Below are 11,997 nucleotides of genomic sequence, written 5' to 3'. Positions count from 1 at the left end.
AGGCATGATGGGCTAGGAGTAGGGGAGAACACATAGAAGGGAGCAGAGTGTGGGAACGGAGTGGAGGAGAGAAGGGGCAAAATCGATGTCAGGGGAGTAAAATGAGGGAAGGGATCGTCAAAAATAACACCGAACAAGCCGGGAGGCCACATGGGTGGTCGCTACATAATTGCATACTCGTCATACAGTTTTTCACGGATCGGGCTGAAATTTTTTGACAAAGAGGTTGATTATAGTGCGCATAAAAGCGCGGAAGCCGATTTTTGATTTTCGAAAAAATATATATATAAATATTTTTCGGATTTTTTTGAAAATTTTCAAAGTCCAGTTGCTGAGCAACGGTGGCGTCCATAGAAACGGTGCTCAAAAGCATACAACTCGATCCTGGTATGAACCTACCAGTCAAGTTTCATCAAAATCGGTTGACTACTCTGGCCTCCAGAGCTGTCCATTACATACAAACAAACAGACGGAAAACCTGAGAATAACGGTAGTCGAGCGACCACCCAATATTTGCGTACGTAATAAATAGAAGATCCCGACAGAATCAGACAACGACACATGAAGGTAAGACAGTGAGGAAGACAAAAGAGAAGAGTGACGACGAAGATGATTAGATGGTTTGATCATAATGTCGTTGGAGTTGGAGGTTGAAGGCGCGGAAAATGTAACGAAGAAGAAGAACAACAACAACAACAACAACAACTCGGAAAACAAAAGCACGTGATGTGGGGCGGAACTAACAAGGCGGAGCTACCGTAACTATGGAGATATTTAGCGTCTCGTAATATTTCCACATCCTCAATTCCCTCTCCTTGGTCATCCGTCCTTGTTTATCCATAGTTTTAATCATCGTCAACTTCTTCGCTTTGCCAATCTGCGTGAACCGGTAAGACTTATGCGAGCAATTAACACGAAACCGTGACGGAAGGAAATTGACGAATGAGCGAAAGATACAAAGGAAAGAGGGAAGAGAATTATATGAATTGAGAGGAAGAACGATTATTTCAGGAAAATGGCGAGAGATTTAAAAAAAACAGAAATAAGGAGTCAATTTGCGACACTTTGCGACGTGATGAGGCCTAGCTATCCCCACAGGCGTGGTAACACACCCCGGCCATGCACGGCCATGTTTTCGCGTTTCGTTTCGTGTTTCTCGTATCCATTTCCTCCGGTTAACTGTGATTCCTGTAAGCGGGTCACGTATCGGCCCGACGGTGTATCGTTTCGACGATCAAGCCATTGCTTTCGATTTCGCGGTGTTTTTGAAACATCGTTTCGAAGTGTCGGCATTTTGTTCCTCATTTCGTGATTCCGATACGTTTGCTGTGCAGTTTTCGTGGTGAAAACAAGGAGGGGTGGCGTGGCAGGGGGCACACTTGACGTCTGCATTAGTTATGATACAGAAATTTATAATGTGTATGAATCCATCGATCCCACGATCCTTTACAATACGTGTAAACTATCTACATCTTGTGAAGGCAAGACAGATTCACCACCACCCGCTCCTGGAGTCACCACTCTGGGTTCAAACAACTCGAGTGAATTCTGCACCAACCTGTTGCTGTATGAAAGCCCCTTCACCCGTTCTCCCATTATATTTGGTTAGAGGCCCCTTCACTCATTCTCTCATTCTATTGGGCTGGAGGCCCCTCCCTCATTCTCCCATTAGATTGGGTTAGAGGCCCCTTCACTCATTCTCCCATTACATTGGGTTCGAGGCCCCTTCACTCATTCTCCCCTAAGATTGGGTTTGAGGCCCTTTCACTCATTCTCCCATTAGATTGGGTTAGAGGCCCCTTCACTCATTCTCCCATAAGATTGGGTTTGAGGCCCTTTCACTCATTCTCCCATAAGATTGGGCTAGAGGCCCCTTCACTCGTTCTCCCATTATATTGGGTTAGAGGCCCCTTCACTCGTTCTCCCATTAGATTGGAGTAAAGGCCCCTCCCTCGTTCTCCCATTATTTTGGGTTAGAGGCCCCTCCCTTGGGTTAGATTGGGTTTGAGGCCCCTTCACTTATTCTCCCATTACATTGGGTTAGAGGCCCCTTCACTCGTTCTCCCATTATATTGGGTTAGAGGCCCCTCCCTCATTCTCCCATTAGATTGGGTTAGAGGCCCCTTCACTCATTCTCCCATAAGATTGGGTTGGAGGCCCCTTCACTCATTCTCCCATAAGATTGGGTTCGAGGCCCCTTCACTCATTCTCCCATAAGATTGGGTTAGAGGCCCCTTCACTCGTTCTCCCATTATATTAGGTTAGAGGCCCCTCCCTCATTCTCCCATAAGATTGGGTTAGAGGCCCCTTCACTCGTTCTACCATTATATTAGGTTAGAGGCCCCTCCCTCATTCTCCCAGTAGATTGGGTTAGAGGCCCCTCCCTCATTCTCCCATTAGATTGGGTTAGAGGCCCCTCCCTCATTCTCCCAGTAGATTGGGTTAGAGGCCCCTTCACTCGTTCTCCCATTAGATTGGGTTAGAGGCCCCTCCCTCATTCTCCCATTAGATTGGGTTAGAGGCCCCTCTCTCTCCTCGTTGTCCCAAGAGAGTTGGTTGGAAGGAATGTCTCCTTGTTATGTTACCTGATGTTTATCTCACCCACTTTCACCAGTGCATGTCACGTCTCAAAGTGTGCCATCCCTCGGATTGTTGTTAAGCCTGGTATCCCGTCTGCTAGCATTATTTTGTGGAAGGTAACGATTCCACGGTGTCCTTCACAGAAGAGTAGGCGAGTTTTCACCGGCACCTGGAACAAATTCCAAATTCCCGTCCAAATCGCCTTCCGTCAAACATCAGTCCTGGCCAGTCAGTTTGTGAAAGACTTGCGCCAAAAACGTTCACCGGCTGAGAACATGGGATTCTTTGATGCCCTTAAATAAGGAAATGGTAGTCATTTCACCTTGCAACTACCGTCCACCATTTAAGCACATAACTCATGAATATTCTTTTTTTTCCTTCCACTAACCTCTCTTTTTATCTCTTAAATTGTTAAAAGACTTCTAATAGTTTGCCTTTGCTCGACTCGGATTCTGGAATTGCTGGTAGCGTGGTTATCTTCAGTGTTGTTGTATGTAACTCGACAATCATTACAATGTTTTTTTTTTTTTCTTGGCTCACACCTGGATTATCTGCTGCAGTGCTGCTTGATAATTAAATGTCTAATTTTTCAAAACCAACATTGCTCTTACCATGAAGCAGTTCAGTCTATCTTGGGTTTGTCTCTCGGAAAATGTGGACACTTGATTCAAAGCCTTGCACTTATTTGTTGTCTTTATTTTCCTCTCAATCTCCTTATTTATCCAACATCCACAGATGTGGATATCTCCCCATGTAATCACTAGTGGTGGAATAGTGTTTTTTTTTTCTTTGTACAAAAAAAAGAAAAACATGCTCTCTTCCTGTATTCCTTGTAGTTGGATCTCCTCGAACCCCCTTTTCTTTCTCTCTTTCCTCTCCCCACATTTCCTTGCTTTTACTTTGTTGTGCTATCTGCCTTTTTCTTTCATCATTATCAGCATCAAACATGCCCTACAGAGCTTTGGTACTGCCAAAGCAGTTCCATCCATCCATTGGGACCATACTCTGTGCAGAGCGTTGCTGCTGCCTGAGCAGTCTCCTTGGCTGTTGGGCACTACCCTGGACGGGTCACCACTCCGACACAGGATACCAGCAATCTGGTACTCATTTTGCGACCTCGGAAGGATGACGGGCAGTGTCAACCCCACCTCGTATTAATTAATGAGCAGTATTTGAACTCAGGATCCGAGGATCCCAAGCCCACCACCCTAACCATTAAGCCCAACACCAGGCATGCTGAAGCAGTTACTCGGTACAATCCTTGTCGGGTCACCACTCTGACTCAGGAAGTCAGGACAGGAATTTGTAATTTGTTCATGGTGCCTCAATATCTCTCCGACTCTTTGTGAAGGACTCCGTTGGATCTTTAGCATCCACCAACTAATGTCAGCAGACGAGATACCCACATCCGAGGGGCGGCACACTCCTTGATGAGTCACCCTGCCTGTGAAACGCCGGGATGACATTTTATTGCGGGGTTGGCATTCAAACCCAGACTAGACAGTTTTGAGATGAGTGTGTGTACCTCCAGGTCATCCTGCCAGCCCTTTCTTTTTTTATGTCAATCTTGCCTATCCCTTCGTATTTTTGCATATGTAATACGTAGATGATCTTGATTCCCTGCTACCCTACATTATAAAAATATATGTTAACCATCTTTTGTTGGTTAGCTCTTTCATGAGCCTTGATATCAATAAATAAATTTTTAAAAGCATTTCTGAATAGTCCGTTAGACATCTGTTTTTGTTGCCAGTTCCCAAAATTTTATCACTGCTTGGATGAACGGGTGACATTGTTCGCGACAACTTGCATTTGAACATAGAAGAGTAGCAAACGCTGCGCTATTATGAGCCAGGAGTAGAGTTTGTTGACCACCAATTACAAATTCTAATTGGCAACCCGGCTGTTACTTAGGCTGTTGTGTTCACTTGGGGGTTACTGTTACTTATGGAGGAGGCAACCAGGCTGTAAAATGGCTTAGGGGTTAACTCAGAAGAAATGCTACCTTTAAGCCTTTTAATATGAACAAACAAATAAATTAATTAAAGCTTTGTTTAAAATCTATCTCAACTGTTCCATCCTCTAGAATACTTCATGATGATGGGTACACCAGATGAGGAGTTGGAGAAGTTTCTAAATGAGCAAAAGATACGGCTTCTACAAGATCGTGCCACACTTGATCAAAACCCATCATATATCGATATTATGGTAAGGTGTGTGTGTGTGTATGTATATATTTATATTTTAACATTGTGTAGGGAATGCTATTGGAGGAGCTGTAACACAAATCACGTGCATACAGAGAAAGACATGAGCCAACACCCGTAAGTGACCTCAGACAAACAAAGCTGCTGACATTGATGGAAGTTCCGTAACATCCAGAAGCCCTCTTGGGACTGGTGATGTCCTCTTTGTGACGTCGTTTGTCTCTCGGCACTTAGCAGGGAAATTGGGGAGAGATCTCCCTCCCCCTCTCCCCTCTCCTTTGGGATGTCAATCCATGGGGTTTAGCCTTGTATCCTTGAAATGCTGAACATCAAACGAGGAAGCAGCACGTACAATATGAAGTCAAGTGTGACTCTGCCAAGGACAGAATTGAACCACAGACCTCCCAGAATTGGACCATTATGCCACAGAGTCTGGTTGTTGTTAGAAAAAAAATACATTGGACTGAGATTCAATTTCTAAATTCAACCCATCGGTTGCATCATTACGGTTGCATTCAATGTCTGGGCTGCTGATGCAGTGCCCTCTATACATTGCAGCAGGAATTTATCATTTGTTCAGGATGCCAGTGATAGCTCTCTGGGGTTTTTATCATTCACTAACGAATAATTGCTGATGGGACAACCAGATTAACGTCCAACCGAGGGAAGGTACAAATGATGCAATGACGTGCATATGAAACACTGACGCCGGTTAATGCAGTGTCTGTAGAAATTGCAATGCTCTTTGCTTTTTAAGATGCGTACCTTGACCAAAGTGTTAACTGATTACAATAAAGATATTTCTACCTCTCAAAAGAAAAAAAAAACTAAGTATTTTAAATTTGGGCTTTTAGAATTGTGTCAGTTGATAAGTTGCTTTTCTAACTATAATCAATCAACAAATGGCTCCCGGTAATAAGGATTAAGTCTGTAACTGCCCAGCATAGTGAGAGTTGAATGACACCACGATGCTGTTTCCACATTTAACCACCACCAGGAAATATGACTTAAAATGGAATTTATCTTGTAGACAATATATCAAATCGACATACTCCATCATTTACAAGCTCTTCAGTTTCTGCCTAAAAGTATTAGCTTGTTCTGAGAAGTCAGGGTGATAATTATTTGTGATGGTGTGATCAACATTGATTTGATATTGGTGTTTGAATTGATATTTTCCAGGTGAAGCAACACTCCTCAAACCCTGAAGAAGTGGACAAACCTTGTCAGGAATTTGTCCCTCCATTCAACAGAGAAAAAGGTGTTTCCACAGGTGAAGATGCCGCATGTTGAAATTCTTAATTTAACTTTACTTTTCTGTTTTCCTTTCAATATTTGTACAGTACTTTCTTAACCTCTGTTTTGTAGTCTGATGTTCTCGTGAGTTTGACTTGAGTTTGAAATGTGGCAGTCCGAATCGCACTGATTATTATATTCATCAAGCCTACGGCTGCGTTTCAGGTGAACTGATTCAACCAATCAGCTTGGTGGTAGGTCAGGAATATGAAGAGAGGAGGCAACATCTTAAGGAAGAATTGCTGCAAGACTTTTGTCGCTACATGGCAGAGGTTGGTTCCTCAGTGTATTTCAGGGTATTTATTATTTGGAGAATTTATTATTTATTATATATTATAATATGGAGAAGAATAATTAAAGAGCAAAGTCACAGTGAGTAGAAATCGGCCTTGTCTGTGAGACTGGTGGGTTTTTAGCTTATCTGGAAATGGAATTCCAGATCCAGTGGTGAGAAAAAGTTTGTGAACCCTTTGGGATTTTCTTTATTTCTGCATAAATTTGACTGAAAATGTGATCAGACTTTCATGCAAGTCCCAATAATAGATAAAGATAACCCGATTACACAAATAGCACACACAAAAAAATCGACTTTTTACCTTCGCAAACTTCGTTTGACGAAGGTATTGTATTGACCCATGTGTATTTATTTATTGGTAAATATGTGTGCGGACAACATTGCGCAAAAACTGCGGAACCGATTTGCATGAAATTTTCAGAGATGATGTGCAGTTACTCAAGGATGCCAGGCGAAGCTTTTGGGAGTGATCGGATCAAAGGTCAAGGTCAAGGTCACCAAAAGGTCAAAATCGTTTTTTTGCGATTAAAGTGTCAATTTTGTTCCGATTTACATCAAATTAAGTCCAAAATGTTCAGTATTCAAATCCCGATCCACTGATATAGCATATGGTATAGTGTTTGCAACCCTAGTTAGTCTGTGGAAGTCAAAGGTCAAGGGGGTCACCAAAATGGAGTTTTTGATTGGGAAGCGTTGTGGACAACATTACACAAAAACCACTTCGCAGATTGTCATGAAATTTTGTGGATGTGTTTGGCATCACGAGAGGACAAATCGATTAGATTTTGGGAGCTATCGGATCAAAGGTTAAGGTCAAGGTCACAACAAGGTCAAAATCGTTTTTTTGCGATTAAATTTTCAATTTTGTTTTGATTTACAGCAAATTAACTCCAAAATGTTCAAAATTAAATTCCCCATCCTTTAATATGACACATGGTATATTACTTTTGTCACCCAAAGCAGCGGTTGGGGGTCAAAGGTCAAGGGGGTCACACAAATTCACATTTATATCGGAAAGCGTTGTGGACAACTTAACGCAAAAAAAAAACAAAACGCAGAGAGGCTTTAATTGTTTTGGATTTGTTTGGAATCATGAAAGGACAAATCCATTAGATTTTGGGAGCGATCGGATCAAAGGTCAAGGTCACAAAAAGGTCAACATCGTTTTTTCATGATGAAAACAGTTAATATGTTTCTGATTTACATCAAATTAACTGCAAATTGTTCAGTGTTCAATTCCCCATCTTCTGAAATGACACAAGGTATAGTACTATTGTCACCCTAGGTAGCGGTTGTGGGTCAAAGGTCATGGGGGTCACGAAATGCATATTTGTATTGAGATGCGTTGTGGACAACTTAATACAAAGGTAACTAGTGGCTACGGCGAAGGTATGTGCTCTACGAGTGCCCGTTCTAGTTCATGTATTTATTGAGCAAAATGATCCAACATTCAATTTCTTTGTTGGAAAAAGTATGTGAACCTTCACATTCAGTAACTAGAACAGGCACTCAGTAGAGCGCATATCTTCGCCAACGCTACATTTTGCCCCCCCCCCCAGAAACCATTGATTGTGAGGGTATTTAATCCCATACCACATCTTCCATCTCATATGTGTTATGATGGCTTAAAAGCATTAAATTTCCTGCTGTTTGACACTGATTCACGTACATTGTACAATTTCTGTATAAACTCCCTGACCTTTTTGGGTGTCGGTGTCAAGTCAATCTGATGACAACTGGTCACATTATAAGAAATAAGTTCAGTGACACCCCCTCCCCCCCTCCAATGCTTTAAACTCACCAATAAAGTCACTGTCAAATATTACACATCACAGGATAGGGAATTGAATTCTCAACATTTTGAATCTACTTACATGCAAATTGTATAAGAATTGACCGCGTTATGATAATAAAGGTCGTTGACCCCCCTGACCTTTGACCCAAACCGCTAACAAAGGTAATGAGGTCATTGTGCCATATCGTATATCACAAGATTGGGCATTGAATTCACAACATTTTGGCATTGGTTGCATGCAAATTGGATAAAAATCGACCGCACTATGGCAAAATGACGATTTTGACCTTTTCATGACCTCGACTTTGACCTTTGTACTCTTAATTTTGTAATTGGTTTTACAGTGTGGGGAACAGAACAGTCAACATTTTGGTGTTGGTTTTATGCAAATCGGATAAGAATTGACCGTGTTATGACTAAAACCGCACATTTTGCAATGTCGTGACCCCCCCTGACCTTTGACTCCCAACCGCTAATAAGGGTTATTACGTCATTGTGTTATGTCACATATCACAAGATGGGGCATTGAATTCTGAACATTTTGGCATTAGTTGCATGCAAATTGGATACAAAATGACCGCGCTATGGTAAAAAGACGATTTTGACCTTTTCATGACCTTGACCTTTGACCCGATCGCTCCCAAAATCTAATCAAATGGTCCTCGGATAATAACCAATCATCCCACCAAATTTGCTGCGATTCAGTTCAATACTTTTGGAGTTATGCGAATAACAAATAAACAAACAAGCAGTCATAGACTGGTACTTACGAAATCATCAACTTGACCTCTGACCTTGTCTAATAAAAGCTGTCTCTCGAGAAGGTAGCGACGCAAACCAGAAGTTTCTACGATGATTCTGTACCAAACCATCAAAAATCGTAACGTCGACCGAAGCAAAAATCTCCATTTCTCCATGCAATTATTTTATCAAAGTCACAAAACCGTAATATTCGGGCATCCACCAACAATCTTTACATAATCCGACGGCTTAGCGAGTCAGGCATGCGAAGATAACCCTTATTGGGATAAAAAATGACTTTTAAACACCATCTTTATCGAAAACACCGTCAGCGCGCACACGGAAAACTTTTACGTGACTCAACGATGCGTCTGCTCGAGCACGCTGCATCATGTGAGGACCCGTGACGCGTTGAGTGAAATATTTTTTATACAATCTTAAAACGTCTCCAAAACATCCGATTTTTACCAGAATTTCGACAACCGAGTTTTAAGCGTTCTAAGCGATCGCAAAAACCGAAGACGAAATTAAAATCGAAGTTAAAACGAACTCGTAATGTCGAGCGAAGCAAAAATACTCCATTTCTCCACATTAATTTACGGAATTATGTTTGACCTCACTGTGACCTTGACCTTTGACCGATTTTGACCAAAATCTAATCAGCGCTAGCCATCACCCTCCTGAATCACGTGGTGTAATTTGACATTGGTAGCTCCTTCCGTTCTCGAGTTATCGTGCCTACAAACAAACAAACACACAAACAAACACACAAACAAACAAACACACAAAAACACAAACAAACAAACAGAAACGGAAGTCATCAATATACTTACGAAATCTTTAGATTTCGTAAGGAATAAATACACAGCGATCAAAACATAACCTTCGCAACAAAGTTTGTGAAGGTAACTAGTGGGACCCCCTTGAGCAGCAATAACTTCAACCAAACATTTCCTATAACACTTGATCAGTCCTGCACATTGGCTTGGAGGACGTTTGGCCCATTCCTCCTTTCAGAACTGCTTCAACTCAGATATCTGTGGGCTTTCTTGCATGAACTGCTCGTTTTAGGTTCTGCCACCACATTTCAATTGGGTTATGGTCTGGACTTTGACTTGGCAATTCCAAAATGAAAAATCTCTTCTGCTTCAGCCATTCTGTTGAAGATTTACTTGTGTGTTTAGGATCATTGTCTTGCTGCATGACCCACTTTCTGTTGAGCTTCAGCTCAGGGACGGATGCCCTGTCATTCTCCTGTAGAATTTGCTGCTACAATCTGGAATTCATGGTTCCGTCAATGATGGCAAGCCTTCCAGGTCCCGAGGCAGCAAAACAGCTCAAAAGCATGATACTCCCACTATGATGCTTCAAGGTTATGATGAGGTTCTTATGTTGGAATGCTTTCTTGCATGAACTGCAAGAATGGGATGTTAACTTGCAAAGGTTGGGAGGAGTTTCTCATTTAAGCCAAAAAGTCCCACTTTTGACTCATCTGTCAACAGAGCATTCTTCTAATAGCCTACTGGATCATCCAGATGGTCTTTGGCAAACTTGAGATTGGCGGCAATGTTCTTTTTGGACAGGAGTGGTTTCCTCCTTGCTATCCTCCCATTCACACAAATCTTGTTCCATGTTTTCCTATTGGTGGACCCATGGATACTGACAGCCAATGCAAGAGAGGCTTGCAGATCTTTAGATGTTACCCTGGAGTTTTTTGTGACGACCTGGATTCTTGTATGCCTTGCTCTTGGAGTGATTTTCGTTGGACAACCTCTCCTGGCAAGTATAACAATGCTGTTAAATTTTCTACGATTGTACACTATCTGCCTGGCAGTGGATTGGTGGAGCCCAACATCTTTAGAAATGGTTTTGGAACCCTTTCCAGACTGATGAGCATCTACAACTCTTTTTCTGAGGTCCTCAGAAATCTCTCTTGGTCAGGGCATGACACACTTCCACAAACCTGTGTGGTGAAGCCCAGACTCTTATGGTGATGAACAAAGTTTGTTTTTCATATAGTGCAGGGCCACCTAAACTCACCCCTGATTGTCATCCCATTGATTGAAACACCTGACTGTAATTACCGCCTTAATTTAGCTGATTAACCCAGAGATTCGCATACTTTTTCCAACAAAGAAATTGAACATTGGATCATTTTGCTCAATATATAAGTGAAAAAGTAGATTTCATTTATGTGCTATTTGTTTAATCAAGGTTTGTTTATCCATTATTCGGACTTAGATGAAGGCCTGATCACATTATAGGTTAAATTTATGCAGAAATACAGAAGATTCCAAAGGGTTCACAAACCTTTTCTCACCATTGTGAGGTATTGTCATCTTGCACCGCCCGTCCGTCTCCTATTTTGACTTCTCCGGCCTAGCTGCTGGGCCGATCTATCTGAAATTTGGCAGCAACGTTCCACTTCTTACTGCTAACGGGAATTGCAAAGCTCGTTCCAGGCATGTGACTAAGTTGTTCAAAATGGCCAAATTCGTAAATTTATTCAAAATTTTCTTATCGAGACCCACAAGTCAGAATGCTACCAAATTTGGGTTACAAAATTAGGTGATAGAAAGTGTATCAACATTGCGGACTTTATTTTTTGGGAAAATCGTGTAAATTCCTTTAAAATACTTCTCCAGATGTAGCAGTCAGAATGCTGCCAAATTTGGGTTACAACATTAGGTGATAGAAAGTGTATCAATATTGTGGACTTTATTTTTTGTGGGAAAATCGTGTAAGTTCCTTCAAAATACTTCTCCAGATCCAGCAGTCAGAATGATACCAAATTTTAGTTGCAGCATTAGGCCAGGGTGGCGATGTTAAATTACAGAGGTCATGCCTGTCACCTAACCGAAAGTGTCAAAATGGCGGACAGTAAATGTTTGGGAAAAATCCTTTAAATTCCTTTTAAAAATCTTCTTCTCCACACCCACCGGTCAGAATGCTATCAAATTTGGATTGCAACATTTGGCCAGGGCCAAGATAAACTACAGGTTCAGTCGTCCTATTTTGAGCTCACCTGGAACATAGTTCCGGGGAGTTTATGTGATGGTGCATCGTCCATCCGTCCATCTGTC

The 11,997-nt window shown here is 41.8% G+C and overlaps 1 protein-coding gene across 11 annotated transcripts in view; it reads left to right on the top strand.

Annotated features, from left to right (window-relative positions):
- Positions 1–738: 738 nt before the first annotated feature.
- Positions 739–11,997, top strand: part of CSPP1 (centrosome and spindle pole associated protein 1) — a 116,622-nt gene continuing 105,363 nt past the window's right edge. For 3 of the 11 annotated variants that reach the window (XM_085881482.1, XM_085881484.1, XM_085881479.1), the window contains exons 1-5: positions 750–889; positions 3,519–3,680; positions 4,667–4,788; positions 5,970–6,060; positions 6,249–6,355. In XM_085881482.1, the coding sequence (XP_085737608.1) occupies positions 3,527–3,680; positions 4,667–4,788; positions 5,970–6,060; positions 6,249–6,355 (474 nt within the window). In that variant the 5' untranslated portion in view covers positions 750–889; positions 3,519–3,526. Of the gene's footprint in view, positions 890–1,063; positions 1,104–1,133; positions 1,567–3,518; positions 3,681–4,666; positions 4,789–5,969; positions 6,061–6,248; positions 6,356–11,997 lie in introns of those variants that run through there. The other 8 variants (XR_015058248.1, XM_085881488.1, XR_015058247.1 and 5 more) reach the window with 7 other exon arrangements.

Source organism: Eptatretus burgeri, chromosome 5 (genome assembly GCF_056783735.1).
Source record: "Eptatretus burgeri isolate ZD-2024b chromosome 5, Ebu_testis_v1, whole genome shotgun sequence".
NCBI classification, from domain to species: Eukaryota; Metazoa; Chordata; class Myxini; order Myxiniformes; family Myxinidae; genus Eptatretus; species Eptatretus burgeri.
The sequence above is the reverse complement of the archived record's forward strand: the minus strand, read 5'-3'. Positions and strand labels throughout refer to the sequence as shown.